The sequence below is a fragment of the Lampetra planeri genome, chromosome 6, assembly GCF_965212315.1.
Source record: "Lampetra planeri chromosome 6, kcLamPlan1.2.h2, whole genome shotgun sequence".
Taxonomy (NCBI): domain Eukaryota; kingdom Metazoa; phylum Chordata; class Hyperoartia; order Petromyzontiformes; family Petromyzontidae; genus Lampetra; species Lampetra planeri.
In genome coordinates, this window is record NC_136112.1 from 4,602,588 (window position 1) to 4,629,356 (window position 26,769).

The following is a 26,769-nucleotide window of genomic DNA, read 5'->3' on the forward strand; positions in this document are numbered from 1 at the left end:
ACGTACATTATGCATTATGCGAGCTCTTTGAACTTGTCCTTCCTGCCTATTGTGTGTATTAAAATAGCCTACCAACGGTTATCCCTATTGAAGTACGCTGCCCTTTGTAGGCATGCATTTAAGTAATGTATTATTTGATGATTTGCTGCCACGCAACACTAAGGCGGTAGCTACCCGAACGATTAAATTAATTTTTATTTATTTCAATTTCGAAAGATTCTCTAATTAGTCTTGGCCATTAATAGCTAGTTTTTGGACAGAACTTCAACATTATCAAAATCAATTGAGTGTCCTTGGGAGAATTTAATTTTTCTCTAATGTTATTTTAGTCTCGTGCTGATCATTCGTCCTGTTTGCCCAACATAACATTTACCACACGTGCAGTTAATCCTGTACACACCTTCTGTTGATAGCTTCGGTAATACATATTTTGTACCAGATATAAATTTCTGTATTTTATGTACCATGCCAAATCTGACTCGGATGTTTTGTTTTTCCAAACATCTGGCTATAAACTAGCCAGATGTTTTGAAAGGGCATGAGAGCTCACACTGGAGAAGCCTAATATACTGTGGTTATTAATATTCCATACATGTTTGCATAATGTTTTCATGTTTTGGGATATTTTGGCAAATAATTCTCACTAAAGTAATATAGCTATGATAACAATGTCATTACATTTTCAAGTGAAGCTTGAACAAGTCTCAAAATATATCCATATATTTTTTCAGGAGGTTCCTGCATTGATATATGTTCAGATTTCTTAATAAGGAGCATTCTCAAATGACACTGAGACATCCATACTTTTAAAAAATACATAAAATTGCAGTTGCTAATTTACAATTCAAGTGCTATTTAAGGGAAACTAAATTCACGAATGTTAGGTATCTGTCATGCTCGTATATTGCAAATTATAACCACATCGGCGTTGCTAATATGGTATGTTAAGACCATATTAGCAATAATCAGTGCGAAACAAATTGGCTCCGTTTGGCATATTAAGAGATGACAAGATTTGCATCTTGTCTATCGAGTACTGCATTTGACCCTCTCTGTTCAGCATTCCCCGACGCTTGGAAAATATTGACGATTGTCCGAGTGCAGTGAGAGATTTTAAAACAGCGCCAGTCTGACTCTTGCTATTAATAAGTGTGTGCATTTACAAAGAGGTTTGAATGAAATATTTCTCCTGGCATATATGGTTTCTTTATGATTGAAACACCAAGCGGGGGAGTGGCGGTGCGGTGTTATCATCGCACTACGCTTTGAATCCGATGACATGAGTTTGATTCAAGGTAATAGCTAACTCTAGAATTGAAGCGTTCGTGACTGCAAGGATTCATACTCTTAGTTACTTCGGTAAAGTCACGTAGGTAAAAAATGAAATTAAAATTAATACAAAATTAAATTATAAAATCACGACGTTTCGGAGGCAACACAAGTCTCCGTCATCAGGTGGGACCGTCACAGCCAGATTTGCTGCATCAAGTGAGGCAGGGATTCAAGATGCAAGCTCTTAAATACAAGTTAAGGGGGAGGAGAGGGGGGGGGGCTTATCAGAATGTGGTAGCCAATGAATGGAAAACTTGTATTAAGAGCTTGCATCTTGAATCCTTGCCTCACTTGATGCAGCAAATCTGGCTGTGACGGTACCACCTGATGACGGAGACTTGTGTTGCCTCCGAAACGTCGTGATTTTTTATTATTTTATTTTTAAAAAATTTTATTTCAATATTTTACCTACACGATGACTTTACCGAAAAAAGCTAAGAGTAATAGCTAGCGTCGGTGGTGCGTCACATTCTGAACTAGTTCAACCCCCCCCCGCACCTTCACCACCCCGCACTGATCATCCCCCACGATTGACACCGCATGGGGAGGGGGTGACCTTCATCCAGCTGCGGTTTTGGCAAAGGGCTGCAAACGATGGAATGTATCATCAATATTCTTAGGTTTTTTCGGTAAAGTCACGTAGGTAAAAAATTAATAAAAGTAAAATAAAATAAAAATCACGACGTTTCGGAGGCAACACAAGCTTCCGTCTTCAGGTGGAACCGTCACAGCCACGACAGCTGTATCAAGTAAATGAGAGATTACAAGAGCTACCACTCCGTATATATAATGGTTGAAGAGGGGAAGGGCCAAGTACGGCACACTTTTTATTAATATGGTAAGGTGAGGCTTAATTTTAATTTTTTACCTACGTGACTTTACCGAAAAAACCTAAGAATATGAATCCTTGCAGTCACGAAAGCTTCAAATCTAGAATGTATCATCAAAACAACACCAAAATTCCATTGCATTTTACTCGATTTGCAATTACATTTCTCACGCACGCCATGGACTAATGTGAGTGCGAGGCTGTTCGTTTGCACGGGCTCGGCCCATCACGTCACAAACTGCCAACGCGGCTTTCGTACAGCTGCCCGTTAATTGGGTAGATACGCACATCGGGGGGGGGGGGCTTAATTGGCGAGTGTGTGTTGATGGAAAATAATTCCTCGTCAAATTCTTGTTGAGAGCTCAGTATGAACCAACACTTACCCCATTGTGCATGCCATCGCAAAGCCCTGAGCAGGTGTAGAGCAAGAGTTAAAGCGCAAAAGTTTAGTCTTTCTTGAAGTTTGGCTAAACCCCACCCTGACATGGCTAACGTCCGAAGTAAACATCAGCTCGTGCGAAAAACACACTTTCCATATGGTTTAAAAAATTAACCCGTAAAATCAAAGTTTTTCACTATAAATCCTTTATATGCGTGGCATCGGTTTTATTTTATTATTCATTTCTGTTTTTCTTGAGTAAGAGTTTCATTTTTATCACATTGGTATTTTAAATTAAATATGACAATTTTTTTTTCCTAAAAAGTGGAAAATTTTTGAAAAAGTTTTTCACGAAAATAAGTTGTCACGCACAACGAGTCTGTGTGCAAAATGTCAGCTCGATTGGACCACGGGAAGTGGGTTAAAAAACGACCGAAAGATTTGCACGGTTGTAAGCGCGCAAGCAAGCAAGCAAGTGAACCTAATATAAAGGATTTAAAAAAAAATAGTTTGGAAACTTTTGAAGTGCTTCTATGGCAGCTTCCTGCTGGTTTTGCCCCCCCCCCCCGATAAAATTGAGTGGGGAGTCTGATGTCACCGACAAGTGATTACATCCCAAGCGCGTTTCATGTGCATCCATGCTGGCATCATTATCTATTGAACCACACATCTTAATCCCCAAACAGCAGTGGCATCAAATATATATTCTCCCTCCAGGTCCAACAAGAAAGTGGTTACAGACCACCTTCACATTGCCAACAAACTGGCCCATGCGAAACATCGTAGTAATAACATGTTATTATTTGGTTCTTTCGGTTAAGTCACGTCTAAAGATAAAATAATAAATTAAATTAAATAATAGAATACGACGTTTCGATTGCAACACAAGCAATCATCATCAGTTATAATGAAATAGCGACATAAAATCTAACCAGAAAACTATAGACAGACATATTAGCAGACAAATATCACCAAGATACATAGCGAGAGCAACACAGGTAACAGAGAGGGGTGATCGTCTCTGTGGGGTGGCCTTAAATAGACAGAGGGGGGGCGGAGGCAGAGCGAGGGAGGGGGGTTAGAGAAAAAATTAGCATATCAATGAGTGGTCAACAGACGTGGTGCTGCAAGTGCGATGACACGGCAAGCAAGCCTGAAAATCAGGAGAAAGACACACTAAAATTAATTAATAACATGTTGTTTAAAAAAAAAATTACGAAGCAAAAAACGTGACGTTTGCTTATTCATGAGCAGTAACTGCATTTGTCGCGTCCCTTTGGCAAGCCTTACAGGCAAGATCGTCACTACACAAGCAGCCAATTTGACAGCACACGCCATAATTCATCGAAAATGTTGTTGGAGGGTTTCACAAAGAAAGATTCGGCGAGATCATTTCCACTGCCCCAAACGGAAGATCGACTATCTACAGCTGTATCATAATAAGTACGGCGATTGAATGCGACTTCAAATTCCAATGTCGTGATGCTCGTAAATCAAGCAGGTACGTGTAAGTGGCATCAGCATATTTTCTGGCTATTTCAGACAAAGGTGTCGCTTGGATGATTGCCTCGGGAGTATTTGTGGGGTTCGCGCAGAAATACATGCGCGCTTATTCTGTGCGTTATGTCAGTGATGCGGTTGGAAGCAGAAAACAGTTTTCTAAATAGACACTTACTTCTTCAGAACTGCTATGAGATGTTAACTATCTCACCTGGTATGCAGGAGATTGTGGGTTCAAACCAGACCCTCGTGTCTGTATATTTGAAGTGTGCATGTTCTCCCCTCGGTCGCGTGGATTTTTCTCCGGGTCCTTCGGTTTTTCCCTCCACATTTAGAAACGATGTATGTTTACAGTATTTGGGTGCTATAAATATCCACGTGATAAGCCACTTCAATGAACTATCGTTTGTGACCAGGTCGTTTCTGAAAAAGAGCTATATGTCTCAGTGGGCCTTACCTGATAATATAAATAAATAAGTTGGTTTATTATGAGTAAATGTTTTCTAATGGTGAGTTGCAGAGATAAGCCACTGATTTATTTTTTGGGAACAGCAGCAAAACTGATTTTATTTGGAATAGTAACAAATGTAATTAATTGATGTCTGTATATGTAAAATTGCACATGTGTACATATTAAATATTGATGATACGTGCTATGCATTGTTACACGTTACCTGAAAAAATCCTTCTATTCGTTTTGACTGACATGCTTTTGTTCTTTGTGCACTTTTAATCTTATTCACAGGCTTATTAGAAGCTGCCAAAGTCTCTTCGGATTCCAGTCGAACGTCCACCAATTCCGTGTTTAACTATGAACTTTTAAATGCGGAGACCTCCTTCTTTCTTAAGCACACGAACGAAGACGTTGAGATCGACCCCACGACATTGCAAGTGCACGTCCAACCCTTCTTTGTCTTCAGTACCAGCATGCAGCCTATCTTCAACGTCACCTACGGACCTTTCTCTACCTGGAAGCCAGTACCTATGTCTATTCAGGGACTCAGAAACCCATCACAGCAGCAGAGTTTATCTGATCTGAATTCCAACTGGAAGCTCAAGTCCTTTCTCACGGAGAACATTATTTTCTCAAACAGGCCAATCATTCAGGTTTTATTTTGTCTTCTGGGGCGAGACTGGGATAAACACAGCGCTTCTGAAAAGATGCCGTGTGTTGACCTGCACGTTTTCTTTGGAGCCCAGGAGCTGAGGACATCCTGCCAGTTGAAAGGAAAGTTGGGAATGTGTTTAGGAGAGATCGATTTACCATCCAGCTGGTTTTTGCCAGATGATATGACCTCCAATGGAGATTCTCCCGAGTCGCTGCCAGTGGATTTGTACTACGCCCTGAGGAGCCCCGAGGAGTCTGGAAATTGTGCACCCGCGGGTAGCCAAGGGCTCACATATGTCCACGTTCTCGGCAAGGAAGAAACCCGGACAGATCTACAATGGGTTGGAAGTGTACAGCTGCTGCAACCTCCAAAGTCACCACCTCGCCATGAGGTCAGGTTGGATGACAATGTGGTGATCTACCTGCCAGCCAGATCTATCAGACATGGGGAGATTATACGCATTCCTGTGGGGCTCCTGAAAAATTCCAGCGTGGAACACTTTGCCCTAAGGTGAGCCACCTGTCTGTTTTCTACTCAGCTGATGGCTTAGGACCGTGAAAGCATTTGACAGCTTGTTCTGTCCCACGAGTGCGTCAATGCAGGCTGTAAAACGTTCAATGTGTTGATGTTCGGCTCGCCAAGCAAATATGGAAATGAACATGTCTTCTTCCCCTTGCTACTTGTCAATTCGTGTGCAAATCTACATCACTCGTTCAAAGCTTCTCACGGAGTAAATAATGATAATAAAGTACATATAGATTGTGACACTTTTTTATATAAATGGTTTTAAAGTGGAGTTTAGAGCTTGGGAAAATTTGATTTTAATAATACCTGCCTCTGCAGTAGAGATTGGTCAAATTACTTTAATGCCATGTAAAGTTTCACGAGTGTGTGGAAATTGTGTAGTTTTAAATATTTTTGTTGCATAAAATAAAATGCTTGTTACCATTGCATTATTAGAGTTAAACGGTTTTGTACGCTACCGTTGAAAATATGCATTGCTTCGTTGAGTGAATGTGAAAATACACTCGCACAATTAAACGGTTCAACATCATTTATAATAACATTTACAATGTTTCATTAATAAATAAAAATGCTCACTTTCAGAATAAAATGCAGTATTAATTGCTTCATGGATAAAAATCGATAAAAATTGAAAACACAATACTTATTTACAGGAAAAAAACATGGATCAATTTAGCCGTTGAAACAAATATAACTTATGATTAAAAATAAATGAAATGGAATGAGCTCATACAAACTGGATATTGACAGACAGTGTATAGGTGTAATGAAATTGCATTGTGCTTCAGCAAATCGATAGAATTCTAATTGTTAAGGCATTGCCTTAAACAAATGAAAATGCGAGATTTTCAGAAGATGCTCAACTTTTTTTACTCTTATCACTTAAGTAACAAACTTGATCTGATATGACAATCTAAACCGCGACGTTATTATCTCTAATTATGCATATGACAGATGTGGTGGCAAAACAACAACTGATTGTGTAAGAGAGAGATGAGGCGTGTCTGACTTTGAATGTTCATCTCAAACCAAGTCTTTGAAATATTGTCGTATCCGTTTTGATTAATCTTCACTGTCAGGTGCAGGTAAACCCAAACATTTAAGGCATGCATAATTACCACGACTACGAAATTAAATATTTTGCAGCTATTTGCCTGGCGGCTTTTATCAGGAAATGTGTATGTGGCCCTTTGATCAGTACCCACTTGAAAGTCAAAGGAAATGCGTAAAAAATGCCGAAGGTAGTTTTTCAGCCGTGGCTGTAAATAAGCTTGCATTGCACACTCACAGATGTTTACCCCTGCCATTCAAACAAATTACCCACCACCTACATTTTAATTATCATGGACATATTCACAATGTCTGCAGAAATGACATGTGCTGAGATACCCCCTGCATCGGCAAAATTACATTTTTAGCAGAAATATGGGAGAATCTAATTAAACTGGTATAGATGCCAAATATTATGGCCTCTCTATTATGTTGATTTGTATTCATGAAAGCTCTTATCCTTGTAATCTATAATACAAGGATGCAGCGCAATATGTATGTTGCACACAAGGTATGATTCATAGCACTCGCAGCTATATGAGCTAAAATGTGATGGGAATAATTATTTTACAAAGAACATCGGTTTTAATTGTTGACGTGATGTAAATACAAAACAGATCAAATACAGTCCGTGCAAAACAGGTGGTATTAGCCACCACATTGGGGTGCTGCCCTAATGTTTTAAAGCTAATTCTGTGAAATTGAATGCTATATTGGAAAAAAAAAAGTTTTGCTGGCTGGCCTGTCTGCTGGCGCGCGGGTGATGTCACTGCGCACATCTGCGTGATGATGTCACCCACATTCCACATTGTTGAGCAGGGTTGTTGCGTACTGACGTCACCCCCCTCCCGCCCATCCTCCACCCTACCGTGTATCCGGCTCAAACGTGCGGGCAGTGCTTGTAAATACCGCATTATTACTTCAACCGAAATTACATTGTTCTGCATGTTATACATAGGTGGCAATATCCTACTTCAAATAACGAATCTAATTGTATGCTTGAATTGTTTTTTTTTCGTAATCTATTTAGAAAGAAAACTTTTTTAAAATGTCTGCAATAAATCTGAAAAATTTACAGAGTGAGAAAGTTGTGAAACCAATACATAAAGAATGAATGTCATCAGTATTTCATGCATATTATGACCAGTCACATAAATAAGCCAAAACAATATTTAACGTATATTGTTGATGGAAATAAAAAAAAACATTTGATTTTTTGTGACTGCAAGGCATTTCAATGAGACATTGCCTTCAAATTATACTGCACTGTGATTCCACTGCTGCACGACAGCATATTTATTTTCGCGAAGAGTTCTAAACAGGAACATTTTTGGCCACTTATCAGTTCATAATACTCATCTATCCTCGGACAATGATCTACCTACTGCTGGGTGAAGGCCCCCATCAGTCGACGTCTGCAGATATTGAGCGTTCAGACGAGTTCAGGCGCCAGATAGATTGTTGTGCTGCACTTACTACAGGTATCCCTAGATTTACGAACGTTCGGTTTTACGAAATTTCGCGTTAACGACAATCGAAAAATTATGGACACTTTTCGATGAACGAAATCGAATTTCCGCGTGAACGAAATTGCACTACGGCACGCACCGTGAGATCAAACAACAACCACCCGGAGTCTGAGTCATCCATCCGCAACGATGTCACGGTTATCTCTACAGTGTAACAGTAATGTATCTACATCACCTTGCCAGGTATTCCAATACGCATATCTTTTTTTTGGTGAGCTCCCTGAAAAGGTTCATTATTTTTGTTTTAAGTTCATTGTTATTTAATCGTTTTAATACTTGTGTTCATTATTTTTATTTTGTTCTGAAAAGTGATATGGGTAAATATTTTTAGGTTAGGAGTAGAGTTGGAATGACTGTCCTAAATACATCAATTTTTTTGTATTACATTAATAGAAAAGCCTTTACAAAATGTAGTGGGTTTTTTTAACGTATGCCTTTCGTAAATCGAGGGATACCTAAATATATATTTAAAAAATTGCATATTCTTTTATAACGTATGTACTGAAATGATAAAGGTACTGCGTTGGAACAAACAATTCATATCATATCTATATTATCATGAACACGGTTTTACTTTTTTTGCTTTATATATTCCAAATGTTGCAACAGCCACCGTCAAAACGTTTAGTCGATCTTTGGTGCAGCCCTTAATTAGAGGCAAATTATTTGGCGATGCTGCTGTGTTGGCAGTTGGTGCACGAGCAAAATGAACACAAAAACACAACTAACACGAGCACAATTAACCAATATAGATCTCTCCATTTCAGGCAGTGTTATTGACAAATGTGTGTTTGTTTAAGCGATTTGTTTGCTGGGAGAAAAAAAACTGATCATGTAAATAACAACAAGTAGTAAAGTCATTACTTGCAGGCTTTTAGCAAAGTAGCAGGCCTTTAGGTGACCACAATGTTTTAACACGTTACTGCGAAACCAAGACAGGACGCTGCCATGATTTCGATTTAAAGCTTTCGTGACTGCAGGGATTCATCTTCTTGGTTCTTTCGGTAAGTCACGTAGAAGGGAAGTAATAAAATAATAAAAATAAAACATAAAATAATTCTCACGACGTTTCGGCTACAACGCAAGCGGCCGTCTTCAGGTGAAGAAACCTGAAGACGGCCGCTTGCGTTGTAGCCGAAATAATTCTCACGACGTTTCGGCTACAACGCAAGCGGCCGTCTTCAGGTTTCTTCACCTGAAGACGGCCGCTTGCGTTGTAGCCGAAACGTCGTGAGAATTATTTTATTATGTTTTATTTTTATTATTTTATTACTTCCCTTCTACGTGACTTTACCGAAAGAACCAAGAAGATGCTGCCATGGTTGAATGATTAGCACACTGGACTCGCAATACAGCTCGATTCGATATCCTGGCGTGGCAGTGGAAACAACGGGGCTCGTTTCTAAGACCCACCCCACCTCTGTCCACGCAACAGAATGAATGGGCACTCCGCAGTTGATCGGCAGGTTGCGTGTGGCCGGTTAAGTGTGGGTCCTGTCACCTCTTCCAAAATGTCTGGCTAGCGTGAAAGAGGGGAACAAGTGCCCTTTAGAGTGTCTCTCTCGAGAGAGAGAGTGGAGGCCCTTCTGCCAGCAGTAGCACAAGCAAACAAATACAGGGCTGCACCTTTATCTTTGCTCCTTAACGAATGCCGATTACAAAATAGTTATTGACGTTTCATCAACAGGCTTCAGTTAATAATTAATGGTGTCTTGTTAGTCAGAGCAATAAATGAAATGTCTTTTTATCATGACCATATTGGGGTTTTAGAAATTATCGACATAAACAATGCACAAAGATCGTACATATTAATAGTTTCTGTGAAACACTTTTCGAACTTTTCGAACGGGCATTTGTCTTCAGAAATTATTGCTTAGAAATTACAAGCGTAACGTTATATTTCAAGCCAGGCAATGAGATGACGTCACACAGCACGTGACGTGCGACGTCGTCAGACAGCATCACAAGGGGAAGGGGGCGTGGTCATCCGTGCGGGGGAGAGGTGTCGTCTCCATTTTAACGCTGGCTTTTGTGTTATCCCTTTAGCGCTGGCATTTGCCATCACGTGTCGGGGAACCACTTGATCGATATGGTCACTTTTCTGTAGGGAAAGTTCCTATTAGCGACAACTCTTCACAAGAATTGTTGGGTCAGCGCCCGTTACAGAGAGACAAATTGACAGAACTAACGCACTTAAGTTTTAAACTTTTGTTGGAATTGCTGTACGTGTGCATTTTCCAGAAATTAATACTGTATTGTGACGTAATGCATCTATTAGAAGAGGGTGCCTGTTGTTAATTATGAGATTTAATGCATACTTTCAGCAATACCAATGACCGGTAAGTTTACTAAATATGTAATTTGACTTCACATTGAAACTCAATGGCCCACTACGGTGTTGCACCATTGACCATGCATTGCCAGGTCCATATTTCTTTGTGACCGTAGCACATTGTCCACATTCATCATAGCGTACATTGTTTCAGCATTTGAAATGAGTTATCGTGACAATGTTTATACGCAGAGCGACAATTCTGTAAAAAAAAATTCATATTTTTTTATCTCTTTGTTTTGAGTCATGGCATGACATGCAATTGTGAAAATGCACTTTATACACCAATTAAAATCACACTGTGACATTTTTCGCTTTCATGTGTCTGGCCACTCATGGCGCTGGGTGTCACTTGTGGTGAACTCTCCCTCGACGTTGGTTACGCCTGGCTTGTGATGTTCATTTTCAAATCACTTTTAGTGTCACATGACACGCGGCTCTCTCGCCACGCTGGGAGCAGACAGGCACATACATTCCTCATCACCTCCTCTGATTGCTCAGACTATAACTTCACAGTTTATTGGCGTTAAGCCTTGAGTAATTCTTAACAGATGGTTCCCCAAATGGTTTTATTCTTATTAATTACTTATTCCATGAGCATTTGTGAGGCGGGGGGGAAAAATATAGCCCACAGTCCTCCCCACGCCGTGTCAGTCCCAAGATTGATATCACCATTCTTCCCCCATGCCGGTCAATACAAGATGGTGTAGGGAGGGGGTGGGCAGGGCCAGGTCAGATATAACTCGCCAGGGATGGCAGGCCGTGGTTGGGAATTGAACTCAGGTGACCTGGTTCCCAGTGCAATGCTCTAGCCACTGCACGACTATGATATATCCAGAGTTGCTGTCCTGGAATTAGACTGGCCCCTGCCATAGGAAGGTGGGACTTTCACCATTGGCAATAATCAATGAAAAAATTACATTATGTTTCCCGTAAATACTCTTCTATAGTGACCACTGTGAAACTTCAGACACAATATGTAGAAGATTGGTCTTTGCTAATTGAATAATAATCATAATCATGGCCTTTATTTACCTAGTAAAGCCTCACCAAGTCTCAAGACCTCTTGAGGAGAATCCAACACTGGCATTTTGTGCCAACACCATTAGTGAGTGTTTGGCATATGGGATAATACTCAAAGCTCTGCTCAGATAAGATTCCAGAATCCATCTCTGAGCTGCCATCTCCAGGCCACCTTGTAATCCTGGCCAACAACACCTCGTATTCCCTGGCAGTCTCCCACCCAATTACTGATGGGTACTCGTGTGCTATTTGGCTGGGTCGCAGTGTGGTGGAACATTTGATGCACAAGCAGAAGGTTGTGAGCTGCAATTCTAGTTGGGAGCTAAATCGGTCTATCATCCATATGGGGGTTGATAACAACATGTGCACCACTGTAGGATGCCAATGCTTGTTGTCCTGGGATGAGACTGGCCGGCCCCCACCACATAGAATGTGGAAGTTTCACCATTGGCTTAGGGGTCACTTTTGGAATTGAGAACCACGCGATGCTCCACAAATTAAAAAAGGCAATTGTGTATAAAGTTAATTCCATGTATGTATTTAATTAAAAATGTAAAGCCCTCTGCCAATCCACTGTTGGATGAATACCTCCCTGTGCCGTGTTTGTCATCGGGGTTGTTTGAGCATACTTCACTTGGCTGGTCAGTGCGGGGTTGGTAAAGTAGGAATTTAGAACCTTTTCTGATATTACTCGCTGCTGATGTTTGCTGTGGCCAAAGGAATAACGAAGTTCAACGGATTCGAAGCACGGAGCGCTAACCAAGCAATTTTGTGATCTTACTATAAACAGTATTTGCATTGGAAATGTTGCACTGTATGATATAAACAATGGAAATCCTTTCTCAGCATCTTCGTGGCCATCTGCTTGATGAGAGCCACAATTGCTGCATTGTCATACAGAAACCTAGCCTTGTGCTGGGCTACTCTGTGCAGATGCCCCAGAGGGTTTATATCCCGTCACATACAGCATGCCTTGTCTCATGGGAAATTTCCAAGCACGATTGCATAATCCGAGCAAACTTTGTATGACAGTTTACCGGGTTTCACTCCAAATGTGTGCACAGTTGTGTAGAAATTGCGTCGTTAATGTCCCCTGCCCCCCCCCAAAAAAAAGTGCAAGTATTTTAAGATGGGTTAGGATGCAAAGCAAACCTTCTGTAGTTATGACAGACTTGTTTTTTTATAATAGAGCAGTAGCAGACTAACGTACGCCTTTGTCTTCCACGTCATGTTTCTGCATGACGTCGTGTTGTTTTTGAATGCCTGGACAGCCTGCGGTTTATTACTGAGGGATAGATACTCCCCTTCTGTAGAACTCCTAGCTCTGGGTTAGGGTGTATATGGCAATAGCACTGCGTTGTTAATTGTCTACCCGTGGCAAACCTTTCAAAAGAGACTGTTGTATCAGCGGGTTCTCACGTGGGGAAATAACATTGTTAAATGTTAAAACAGCACAGGGTTTGACTTACGCCTTGGAATATTTTCCGGAAGGTCAGCGCCGAACTGCTCCGGCTGAAATGAACCTCTGGTAAAATTCAAATGTACACTGGTAGACGGAATTATAATGGATGAAAATTAGGATAAAGTTATAGAACATACTCCGCTTTCCTGTTTGACCATATCAGTCCTGATCATTATCATTTGACCCCTTCTGTCAGATGGCTAGCGATGATGATCCGAACTAATTTCCGCCGTGGTTTTCTTTCTTCAGCCAGTGTTACTGCTTCATTCAACCTCGATCATTCCTCTTCTAGATATTTGACCGCTGCATCTGTCCACCCTGGTTTTTCTCTATTCCCCTGCTCCTGTTTCCTTTCCACGTACGCTTGCGACACCGGGTACGGTTATCCCGTCTGGGCTCATTCTCGCAACGTGTCCAAAACCACTGCAGTCTCCTTGTCTGGGACTTTGTCATTTATCAGTCTCGGCAGTCTTGACATTCTTAGAATCCTCAGCCAGCCCATCTCGCCCTCGCCAATATATATTTTTTCATAGAGTTTCCTTGTCGTCCAGCACTCAGTCGTGGAATGATCATCCACTCACACACCATGACCTTGGTCCTATTCCATAGAAAGATCTTGGGATCTCTTCAGATCTTGTTCGGTCTGCCAAAGATCATAGTTGTCGGACAAATTCTCCTTTTTATTTGTCATTATTACAGTCCTAATATTTGATTAGATTGAATAAATTGAACAATTAAAGGATTATTATTCTTGTGTGTTCTTCCCACAAGCATATGATTGCTATATTTAGATGCAGGTAGAAATATATATTTATTTATTCCTTGATATGTAAAAATGGTGGCAACAGGATAACTACATTGCCCGGTATGCAGGAAGTCGTGGGTTCGATCCTGACTCTGATGCCTGTATATTTTGAGTTTACATATTATCCCTGTGGTCGTGTGGAATTTTCTCTTAGTCCTCCGGTTTTTCCCTCCACATATAGAGATATGCGTTTCGATTTGTGGCCAGGTCGCTACTGAACAGGTCGCTACTGAAAAAGAGCTATATAGCTCAGTAGGCCTTACCTGGTTAAAAAATAAAAATCTATAGTTTAAAAAAGTAAACCAAAAAGCTGGGTGCTTTTACTCAGAGCTGTGAAATGTACAAATGTACCACTGTAAAAGCATCTGTCAAAAGCATCTATCAATTTACCTATTATCTATTCGTATAAGCACGGTAAAAGTGGAGTGTCAGGCTAAAACATATAACACCACTTGCTCCCATTCCCCATCATTGTGGGCATAGGGAAGGGTTGGGCGGGGGGGCGTTGTAGAGCGAGTTGGGAGGGCAGCGCCAAAACAAACAAGCTCATTAATATTCATGAGTACGTGTGGCCACTCATACGTGAAGCCCAGATTTTATCATGAATAATCATGAAGAGGCCATGTAGCGGTGTTTGCTAGGGTTTTTTTTGTGATGGTATCAAAAATTGAGAACAGACAAACTGAATGTGTACATGAAACGACAGAAAGCAGCCTATGTTTGCTTTGTCGTTTAGTTTTATGTTATATTCTGTGGCCTGTTGAGAATGTTGAATTTTTTTAAATAAAAATTCCATTGATTATTCAAATTGCAATAGTTTTCTTTTTAATAACAACTTCATTTAATTAATCAAAAGTAAAGTGTATAATGTTCACCTAACTTCATTACCAAAATAAGATAAAATATCTGAACTTTCCCTCCACACCTTCACAACGTGTTAAATTTGCCAAGCAAATATATTAATCTGAAATTGCAGATCGTTTTTTGGTTACATTGATTTTACCGTAGTAATATCAGGTAACATTCCACGTATATTTATAGGTGCGCATACACACATAGGTGATAGAATATGTTTCTGCACTTTCATTTCCTTGAGGGGAAAAAAGTTGAAAAGGCATGTTTTTCAAATGGGGAAAAAACAGACGAGGAACCACTTAAACATCTTCCAAATTTGTTCACCTTTAATTGTCCCGCACCTCTGATTCGCACGGTTTGTCTAGAGACAGAAAAATTAACCCGTAAAAACAAAGTTTTTCACTATAAATATTTTATATGCGTGGCATCGGTTTTATTTTATTATTCATTTCTGTTTTTCTTGAGTAAGAGTTTCATGTTTATCACATTGGTATTTTAAATGAAATATGAAAAAAAAATCCTAAAAAGTGGAAAATTTTAGAAAAAAATTTCACGAAAATAAATTGTCACGCACAACGAGTCTGTGCAAAATGTCAGCTCGATTGAATCACGGGAAGTGGGTTAAAAACGACCGAAAGATTTGCACGGTCGTAAGCGCGCAAGCAAGCAAGCAAGTGAACTCAATATAAAGGATTTAAAAAGCAACGTTTCTAGCAGACAATGAGATACACTGTATGAACCGTCACGAAAAGTAAGTGGACTTGGGTAGGATACATCGCCAGACGGAATAATGATCGAGACTGTTGACGGAATAGCCTACTGTACATAGCTAACCGCGCTAATTGGAGACACGGGAAAAGGACAACAAACTGAACACAAAAAGCAATTCTAAAGAAATTAGTTTTCAATCTAGATTTTAAAGTGCATCGCTCCAGTGGCTTCCTAATATCGGAAGAGCATTCCAGACTGCGATGCGGTGAGCGTCTTTATTCGATGGCCAGCAGCCAGAAGCCGTTGAGAGGTTGACCGGAGTTCGCTTGATGGTGTATGCTCCTTGACGACGAGTGTCAGACAAACGAAGGAACCACCCCACGTACCAGAGAGCAGAGGTGGGACAAAGTCATTGTTATGCAAGTCCAAGTCGAGTCGCAAGTCATCAAATTCATGACTCGAGTCTGACTCGAGTCCAAGTCACATGACTCGAGTCAACATCTCATAGGTGGGACAAAGTCATTGTTATGCAAGTCCAAGTCGAGTCGCAAGTCATCAAATTCATGACTCGAGTCTGACTCGAGTCCAAGTCACATGACTCGAGTCCACACCTCTGCCAGAGAGTGACCATCGCAAAGATGGAGCAATGAGATTTGCACACGTGCAGGAGCGAGATGTATTTTCGCCAGCATCAGAAAGTGGAGGTATCATGGCTTTTAAAGGATTAATAATTGTATTTCGATTTAAAGCTTTCGTGACTGCAGGGATTCATCTTCTTGGTTCTTTCGGTAAAGTCACGTAGAAGGGAAGTAATAAAATAATTTATTATGTTTTATTTTTATTATTTTATTACTTCCCTTCTACGTGACTTTACCGAAAGAACCAAGAAGAATAATTGTATTCCCACAACAACCGTGTGAAGTAATCTCTCACAATACAATAGCCACTTCCACAGCCTCAGACAGACCGTCTCTAGTACCGCCCTCTTACCCTGAGGCTGCACTCATCTCAGGCCTACATAAGACCTTGAGTTTCAGTAGCTTTCTCTCTCTCACCTGAAGACGGTCGCTTGTGTCGCGATCGAAACGTCGTGATCTATTAATTTTCTATTTACGTGACTTTACCGAAAGAACCAAAGAGTATGGATTCCTGTAGTCACGAAAGCTTCAAATCAAGATGAATCTATGTTCATCATTACGTCGGCTCTGCCAATTACGTGAGGTGGATGTTGATGGCGATGTGGGCCTATGGAATGAGGACTGTAGTACTGCAGTATAAGTACATGAAACATCTCTCACCATGGGGGGTGCCACGGTGGTGATATGTGAACGACCTCGCCCGGTATGCAGCATATCGTGAGTTCGATCCCGTGGGTTCGATAACGACCCTGACCCCTGTATATTTCGAGTTTGCATGTTCTCCCTGTGGTCGCATGGATGTCACATTCGCATTGAGAATCAACATCACCTGTTTAGAGTATTTGGCTGCTTAAAATGTCCACAAATGAGCAATCATTTGTGTACAGGTCACTTCTGAAAATGAGCTATATAGTTAATTGGGCATTAGCTGGTAAAATAAAATAATAAGCTTTTAGTTTAATCCTATCTCTCAATCTCTACTGAATACATTTTCCTCCTTTATACGTGATATGTCTGTGTCCCATGGCTCTCAGCACGATAGTTCATCCAGTCCTCCTGCAAAACATTTGGACACCCCTGATCGAGATGCACATTGGAAAGTATTGAAAAAAGCATTCACATATTCTATCAAAACAAAGACCTGCATCTATTGGTAAACTCTTCGCTCAATACGAAATAATTCAGTCTCCATAAGTCGTTATGGAAGAAGGGTGAAGTTTAGTATGGCAATTACTGTAATGGATTACATTGTAGTGCAAATGTCAATACATTGAGTGGATACTAAAAATGTGATATTACATTACGCATGTTCATATCATCACGTATTAGAGGCTCACAGTAGCTACTGTAATTGCGAACTCCAGTTTGACAACTATTTTGCCGAGTTGAAAACAATTCCGGCCACGTTTCCAGCAATTGGAGTCAAATGGTGTTCAGTTTGCAGCATAGCACTTTAACGATGATTTGTGAATATTCTAGATTTGAAGCTTTCGTGACTGCAAGGAATCATCTTCTTAGGTTTTTTCGGTGAAGTCACGTAGAAAGTAAAATAAAATAAAAATAAAAACAAAAATCACGACGTTTCGGAGGCAACACAAGTCTCCGTCATCAGGTGGGACCGTCACAGCCAGATTAGCTGTATCAAGTGAGGCAATGATTCAAGATGTAATCCCTTAAAAGCGAGTTGAGGGGGGAGGGAGAGGGAGGGGGGAGCTCATCAGACTATGGTAGCCAATGAAAGGAACGTATCAGGAGGGAGGGGGGGCGAGGCCAAAAGGGTGGGCGATGGACGTGGAAGCGCTTGTGCCCAAGCGGCCAATTACTGCACACGCCAACACAATGGAGCGATTGTGCGCAAGCGGCCAGCCACTGCACCCGCCAATACAATGGGCAGAGAGGAGGAGGGGGAGGTCTAATACACATGATAGACAAAAGAACGAAAATGATGATGGGTACAAACTTAGGGGGAGCTCATCAGACTATGGTAGCCAATGAATGGAACGTATCGGGAGGGAGGGGGGGGCGGGGGGGGGGGCGAGGCCAAAAGGGTGGGCGACGGACGTGGAAGCGCTTGTGCGCAAGCGGCCAATTACTGCACACGCCAACACAATGGAGAGGGGGAGTGGGGGGTCTGATACACATGATAGACAAAAGAACGAAAATGCCCATGTTTATACCATGTTTATACCAATGCTGGCTGAACAATGAAGAGAGTACTGTTAACTAACTAAAATAGGGGGCTATACAATGTATCGTTAATTAACATGAAATATATATGAATATTAAAATGACTTAAATATATTTAGCAATGTGCACATGTACACATTGAAAGTAACCAGAAGCAGACATTGCCTACTAAATAATGGCTTTTGCATCATACTCCACAGGAGCAAATTATTTTGATGGTGATGATGGGGGATTATATATGTTAAGTGCTTAAGGACAAAATTTAAAGCAATTTAGAACTGTAGACTAACTCGAGGCCATGAGGTTAATGGATTTTTGGGTTCTAGTTATAAGCACGAACCTGGCTATATCCATGCATTAAATTCCACTTTATATACCTTTTAAAACATCGTTAGATATTTACATAAATCACTCACGTCAGTCAAAATCATCAATATGTATTAGACACTGCATTTGTGAATTGGTGCCATTGACAAAACGCGTTATTACAGTGAAAAATACATAGGATCTTTCAAGTAATTAATTTGCTGTACCCTAAAAAAGGCCACATTTTTTCAATTAAAAGCAAAACGCGGGCCCGTCACATCACGTTGTGATGCGTGCTCGAACCGTCGACATGAGCTCGAACCGGTTATGGAAAACAGGGGGCAGGGAGGGAGATACAGGTGGGGTGGGAGCAGGCCCCGCTAGAGGCCATCCATTTAGTACGTACGCATGGAGGGGGGGACGGGGGAGGGTAACCCAAATGCGTACGCTTGCGTATGGGGGAGTCTACTGACAATGTTCGTACGCATAGAAAACATGGGGGGGGGGGGGTGAAGCCTCGATAATAATTTGTCTACATTAGCCTTCAAATGAGCCACAGTTCAGTGTCTTCAGCTGTGAGACAACAAGTACTAGCGGGAGAAGTGGGACTGTGGGAGAGGTGTCACTTTGTGTGCCACCGTGCCCCTGACTGCAGCTGTCACGCAGCTCAGCAAAATAAGTGGCCAATGTACGCAACTTAATTCTTTAATGCAGCCGGCGGTGGACTATCTGTTTGCTTAAACACGTTAATATTAATCCTTGATCGTTTCTGCGTGGATTCGGGGGGGGGGGGGGGTGCGTCAAGGGGGGGGGGGGTGTAAAAAGTCCGCGTGCGTACAGGGAGGGTGGGGAGGGGTCAAGCTTTAACAGATTTTTGCGTACCTACTCAATGGATGGCCCCCTACCGCAGACATGGGACACATTTTAAGCCAGTTTTAAAGGTCAAGTTCAGCTGGACCTGCCCCCGGGGTTGCCGAGTTCCATCAAATAGTCCCCCCTGCACCAGCTGATGGCGGCGGCGAGGTGGAGTTTGAGGGGGCTGGGATGGTTGGGATTAGCGGGCCTCATTGAATAGTCCACGAGAAGCTACGCCCCCAGTCCACCCATCAAATTTAAACGTCCGGCTGCGTATTCACATCTCTTCTGTGTTATCTAGCCGACTGTCAACTTTCGATTGCTACAAGCCGCTCCCACTCTAAACCCAGATTGGCATCCCCTTAAGTGCACTTCCACCTTCTTTTTCCGATTTAAAGCTTTCGTGACTGCAGGGATTCATCTTCTTGGTTCTTTCGGTAATGTCACGTAGAAGGGAAGTAATAAAATAATACAAATAAAACATAATAAAATAATTCTCCTGGACGGCTGCTTGCGTTGTGGCCGAAACGTCGAATTATTGTATTATGTTTTATTTTTATTATTTTATTACTTCCCTTCTACGTGACTTTACCGAAAGAACCAAGAAGATTCCACCTTCTTGTTTACCCTATTCAAACAGAAACTCTGGTAAAGAACTTCCCTATATTGCTCAGTAAACGTTTCTCTCCCGAGCTACTGAACTACTTTCCGCTCCTCCACACGCAATATTATGACAATAGCCTTTTCCAGTGCTGTGGAAAGTAGTTCCCTTCCTCCTTGGAGCTTCTATTATCGCGCACAGCTCCACCAGCACCTGCCTGACTGCCTTCCTTATTGGCAATAGTCACCACACCACGCTGCAGAGTGCTTTACAAGGTTTCAGCGTCTTCACTGCTGTATCAACATCTTCTTACAGCCTTTAACTCCGCAGCATTATCCCACCGTTTCCAAATGACCTTTCATCATCCCACTGCGTTTGCTTTCTTTTCGACCCGGTTGCTGAACAACTCAGCCAAGCACTGCAGCACTCAGTTTCTGAACAATCTGCTGCTGCTATCCTTTGCTGGTTTCAAACTTTTATTCTCAGGACTCAAATTGACACTAATTATGCTAACTATACTCAACATCCCTCTCTCTTTACTACAATTTCTAATGTTTATGCCTGCCTTCACCGTGGTGGCGAGATGCCAATTTACTCGCCTGGTATGCAGGAGGTCATTAGTTCGATCACGACGCTGATGCTGTGTATGTGGAGTTTGGATGTTCTCTTCGAGGTCGCCTGGATTTTTCTCTGGTTTCCTCCGGGTTTTCCCTCGACATTTAGAAACATGCATTTAGAGTATTTCGCTGCGTTTAAATTCCCAAGTGATAAGCCACATCGTTGAGCAATCATTTGTGGTCAGATCGCTTCTAAAAAAGTTGCTATATAGCTCAGTGGGCCTTACCCTGGCAAAATAAAAATTGGTTCAGAAAATTAATCAGTCCTATCTCGAGCCATTATTTCTCTAATTGCTTGCCTATCCACAACTTTGCCTGCACCCTCTGCTGAGTTTCTTTAAATATCCATCTCAAGCATCTGTGTTTTTTTCTGCCCTTATCTATTGACTCTTTGGTTTGAACACGCGGCCAGGTTTATTTCTATCACTTATGCCACTGTCTCAATCACAGCCATTTAGCATCGTTCCCGTAAGGCAGGGGTGGGGAACATTTTTTCTGCCAAGGGCCATTTGGATATTTCTAACATCATTCGCGGGCCTTACAAAATTATCAACTAAAACATTTGTCGGTTTTATTTGGTCAAACATTTAATTAACTCACCCCTAATACGATGACTGGAACTGCTTCTCTTTGGCGAGGCGTGTGATGTTAGCTGGTAATGATGATGTTGCTACTCGCAACTGCTTTTCCAGGTGTGCTCCTAGATTTATTGAATTTCGAGTCCCGCCTGCGTTTGCCTTGGCTACACACCCACCTCCAATGCGTATCTTGAATTGTTGTTGGAATTTAGACTTCTTTAACTTTGATGCATCACAAAGTGTACATCTGCACGTCTTGCTCATTCGTACTTATACTCTTAGTTTTTTCTCGGTAAAGTCACGTAGGTAAAAAATTAAATTAAAATTAATAAAAATAAAATAATAAAAATCACGACGTTTCGGAGGCAATACAAGTCTCCGTCATCAGGTGGGACCGTCACAGCCAGATTTGCTGTATTAAGTGAGGCAGGGATTCCAAGATGCAAGTTCTTAAATACAAGTTAAGGGGGAGGAGGGGGGGAGCTTATCAGAATGTGGTAGCCAATGAATGGAACGTATTGGGAGGGGGGGCGGGGCTAAAAGAGAGCACGAGGTGTACGTAGACGTGGACATGTTTGTGCGCAAGCCCCTGTTGGTGCACATGATGACGTATTGAGACTTTTGCCCAGGTTGTGATTCTTATCCTGTATTCAATAGACCTGTACAAAAGTTATTCAGAACGGACTTACTGTGCTCTTGTCAAGTTGTCCTCTATCAGTGCTTCAATCATACCGTCAGCGAGTATCCACATCCAGCCACTACAAAGCTCAGGCACCCTGCTGCCATTATTGTTCTCACGTCATATTCCCCGAACCTGCTCAGCACATGTTCCCACTGAACTCTCATAATAGCAGGAGAACATTGCACTTGGATATTGTGTCCAGAACACACTGTTGATTATTATTATTATTATTAAATACAGTAAATAATCATTTCACAAAGATATTTCGTGATTAGGTTCACCTACCCACATCACAGTGCCAAAACCTCATCTTATCTGCACAACATGTACATATATAGATGGTGCGGTGTTCGCGCACGTGGCGTGTAATCTAGCACGTGGTCTCTAATCGAGCACGTGGTCTGTAATCTAACACGTGGTCTCTAATCGAGCACGTGGTCTGTAATCTAACACGTGGCGTGTAATCTAGCACGTGGTCTCTAATCTAGCACGTGGCGTGTAATCTAACACGTGGTCTCTAATCTAGCACGTGGCGTGTAATCGAGCACGTGACGTGTAATCGAGCACCGCGGAGGCAGAGAGAAGTTGGTGGATCCATGGCGCACACACACATTGTGAAACTCCCTTCCCGTGTGCGTCGAGGCACTACACCTTGTGGCTTTCCAGCAGAAGGCAGTACAGCGAGTAAGACTAAAGTCCATTCTCTTTTCATCTGTACAGAGATAATGTTACCCCCTGGTGAGCGTGCCGGGTTTTTTTCCGGTTGCTCCAGTTTCCTCTCGCACATAGAAATGCTCAGAAATTAGTTGAAAACATCTTAGGTGAAAAAAGAACCGTGCAGGACCCTTCATGAAAAATAGTGCTTGGACTCACTATGGCTTTCCTGAATAAACAAGTCATTATTATTATTGCTACTGGACTTGTTTTTGCTGAAGACACTGAACATGTTAATAATAGTGTATTTCTCCAGTTGGAAAATATCCATATATAAGTGCTGCTAAGAAATTGATTTTACAGCGTATCAAATGTTTTCTCCATAATAAACATGTAAATAACGGCCATTGATGGTTTATGTAAACACTGTCGTCACATTCGTGGATTTATTTTAGCAAGCAGCCGACAAAATGTCTAACATTTTATTGGCCAGGTTTCACATGGTCAATGTTACATATTATATGGTCATTGGATTATTTATGTGCTACACCATATTTGCTGCAAGATTATAGTGTGATGAGAAAAATATAAAAAATCTGGGAATGTTTAGCAAAGCAAATCTATTCATTTGCATTGAAAAGCCAAAGGTGCAGCCCTGCGAATTCTTGCTCATGCCGTTTCTTGGGGAAGGTCCTCCAACTCGAGGGAGCTCGAGAGAGGATGTCTGGAGGCTATTTTTGGGCCTACTCTATCGCGCAAGCCCGGGCATCTTGGAAGAGCTGAGAATGACCCACACTTTACCCCACCACGCGCAGCCTGCTAATCGACTAACCGTGGCATATCTATTTCTACTGCTGGGTGGACAGAGGTGGTTGAGGAATTTTAAGACGTTGAATCTGCAATGTGTTTCACCAAAAAATACCAATCCAGTACTGTGGTCAGCAATGCAGTTGTGTTCATTTAGAGTATCTAGTAAAGTGTTTAAGCAGTTTCATCTAAAAGGTCATAGTTGCAAAATTGAATTGGCGAAGCTCCCTCGGTTATTGGTTTATTTATAAATGTGCTTATTTATTTATTTACGCATTTATTTAATTACATTGTATTATATTGTTTTGATAGACAGCTGCAGGCTATTGGATTTCCAATGTAAGGCTGCGACTTAATGTATTTCAACTTTGATAAGCCCATGTTCAGCTTGATGCTGAGGGCAACATGGGTTAAAACCAGAATATAAATTTCCTTGGCCTCAGAATATTCCATCTAGTTTAAGCAAGGTTCCTATAGTGAGTACAATACAACATGGGCTCGCTCTGATTGATTTCCCCGTTTCCAACATAACGCAAATGACACTGAAGCTCAAACGATGCGATTGTTCTGGAATATAGGGGCTTTCGCAGAATCCAAAGAGACATTTCTTTAAAAGGATTTTCGTTCATTGCTTCGTCATTTCTATACATCAAAGGGCATTTGTAAGAACATGTTGAATCTAAGTGCACATGGCATATAAATCAGCAATGTAATTGCCATTGCTTATGGAGATATTTAATTTTCTAAATGCAGTAACAAAGTCAAGAAATTAAATCGCCTAACTGTAGACACTGGGCATAACTGTTATCTCTGTGTAAGATTGGGCTGCACAGCTAATAAGAATACAAATTGACATTTCTGCTAGAATTCTAAAAGGCAAGGAAATGCTGGACCTTGAAAATGTCACCATGAGACACTCACTGTGTTATGTTGCCGAAATAAAAACGATGCAGCGGCAACAGCCTCTCTTTGCAAAACAAATAGAGGATTGCACATAATCATGCTGCTGCATGCTTAATTGCCACGATGGTCTCGAGCATATGGTTATAATAGGATAACTGTACCATACCACTTCAACAGCTGCCGTTTCACGATGATTTTAGTTAACTAACCTTATACGGTGCAATGTTTAAAAGCCATTGAACAATTTCAGAAATGCAATTGATATGAGCTGCATTCATTCCCCCCCTCCCCCCATATTTTTTTATTTACATAGCGAGATGTTAACAGATAAACACCGCTTCAAAGCTTATTTAATAAAGGACATCACTGTAATACTTTTGATTTTCGAGCAAGTTGTGTGCAGAGATGCAAAACAATTGTCTGCGTGCACACATATATATTTTCTTGGTTTATTTGAGAGCACGTGCGTGATTTCATTGCCTTAACAATTGGACAGTTAAATGATACCAAACGTGATTATTTACAACGTCAAGCGAGGAATGGAGTATAGCAGCATATGAAGACTTAAATATTCAATTAAAATATTTCTGCCTGGAGTCTACAGAAAGGATTTAATTCTGCGCGAAGTGTTTGAAGTTGTTAACAAGCATGTTTTCCATGACTAATATAGTAACCCCAATAGACGTGACATCAATTAACTTCCACTTTGAGTTAATCCATGACTCCAGTACACTTAAATCTTGACTTAAAGCTTTCGTGACCGCAGGAATTCATATTTTTGGGGTCTTTCGGTAAAAGTCACGTAGATAGGTTCGAAGAAAATCAAAATAAAAACTACGACGTTTCGATCACAACACAAGCGAATGTCTTCTTGGTTCTTTCGGTAAAGTCACGTAGAATGGAAATAATAAAATAATACAAATTAAACATAATAAAATAATTCTCACGACGTTTTGGCCACAATGCAAGCAGCCGTCCTCAGGTGAAGAACAGTTCTGTCGAGACGACAGAGTCTGAATGACACACCCCAGGCTTGGAGCGTATATTTAAGCTGGGAGGGAGGAGGAAGAGCGCCTTGACAAAATAATTTGCATATCAAGAGGAATTTTAGCATATTTATGAGAAATGCAGATTTGCGATTAGTACTACTTGTGAAATGCGTAGAAACGAGGAGGAAAGCTTTGGCTCTCCCATTTCACATTAGAAGGTTGAATTTCTCGCGCCAACGTGGCCACCTACGGACGCGAACCTCTACGTCGCGGTGACTCTACGACCTGACATTAATATGCTAATTTCTCACATTAACATAACTAGCCCCGCCCACTTTGTTTATGCCTCAAGCACTACACCCTGTAAAACAGTCTGCATTCAGCGGATTTCCTCCTCTTTAATCCTGATGACGACCGCTTGTGTTCTGATCGAAACGTCGTAGTTTTTTGTTATTTTCTTTGAACCATCTACGTGGATTTTACCAAAAGACCCAAAGAATAACTAGTACACTTCTCAGTAAATTGTATTTCTTCAAAACAGAAAAAGTAATATCACCTCTGCCACCTTGAATGGCCTCTCTGGATTACCAACGCTTTAAATTAATCTTACTACCGTGCTTCATACATTTTATCGTGAGATGTACTTAAAAATGCAACTAATAAACGTTCACTTCGCAATTACTCTGCTCTCATGTTTATTTCTACTCATCCCCGTGTTTTCCAGGACTTAGTTTTATCCCGCTTTGTCCACATTGGCGACCTAGGAATTATTTCTGCCCACTGCATACAACGTCCAGGATATGTCTTGCTGTGGCTGTGGCTGCTCGTCACGTGCCTACTCCAGTCTAGTGGCAGCCCAAATTATATTCGATGAGAAATTAAGGCATGTTTGGTCCTGGCCTCTACGACAAAGGCAACGAATGTATTAGAACGTATTACCTAAAACTAAAGTTTGCTTTATTATTCAACAACCGTCTTGTTTTCTCTCACGACAGCACAGAATGGCAGGGCCAGTAATTCACATAATACTGGAAGCACAATTGTTCAATTTGACCCATTCTTAAGTGCATATGCCATTGTTCAACTCAATTATATGAATGCAAATGTACACGCTGTCGTATTGATATGAACGGAATGGATTTTTGTTGTCTGCAACGGTACAATTTGGACAAGTCAGCCAATGTGCAGTCAGTACACCATATTTATCATGTTGTTACATATGCTGACCATGACGCATGGCTTTGTGTTAGCAGGAAATATTCCAATGCTTGGGTATCTATCAATGTGTCAGTGCAGTCAGGTTTGACAGCTTAAAGTTGATCAAGTGAAGGCCGCCTCAATTCATTCAAAAGCACGTGACTGACAAGAGTTTTCTTTGTAAACTAATATGTTTGGGCACATTTAGAGCTTCCCTTTTCTGACAAATTGTGATGTATGCGTGTCTGGAAATTAAATGTTTGAATGCATGAATGTCAATTTTATGTTAATGTAACCTGCCAGATATTTAAAAA

At 41.1% G+C, this 26,769-nt stretch overlaps 1 protein-coding gene across 1 annotated transcript in view; it reads left to right on the plus strand.

Annotated features, from left to right (window-relative positions):
- Nucleotides 1-4,769: 4,769 nt before the first annotated feature.
- LOC144719646 (transmembrane protein 132C-like) overlaps nt 4,770-26,769 on the plus strand; it is a gene marked incomplete at its 5' end in the record, with an annotated part of 78,956 nt that continues 56,956 nt past the window's right edge. The window contains one exon of the mRNA XM_078595783.1: nt 4,770-5,659. Within this exon, the coding sequence (XP_078451909.1) occupies nt 4,770-5,659 (890 nt within the window). The remainder of the gene's footprint in view (nt 5,660-26,769) is intronic.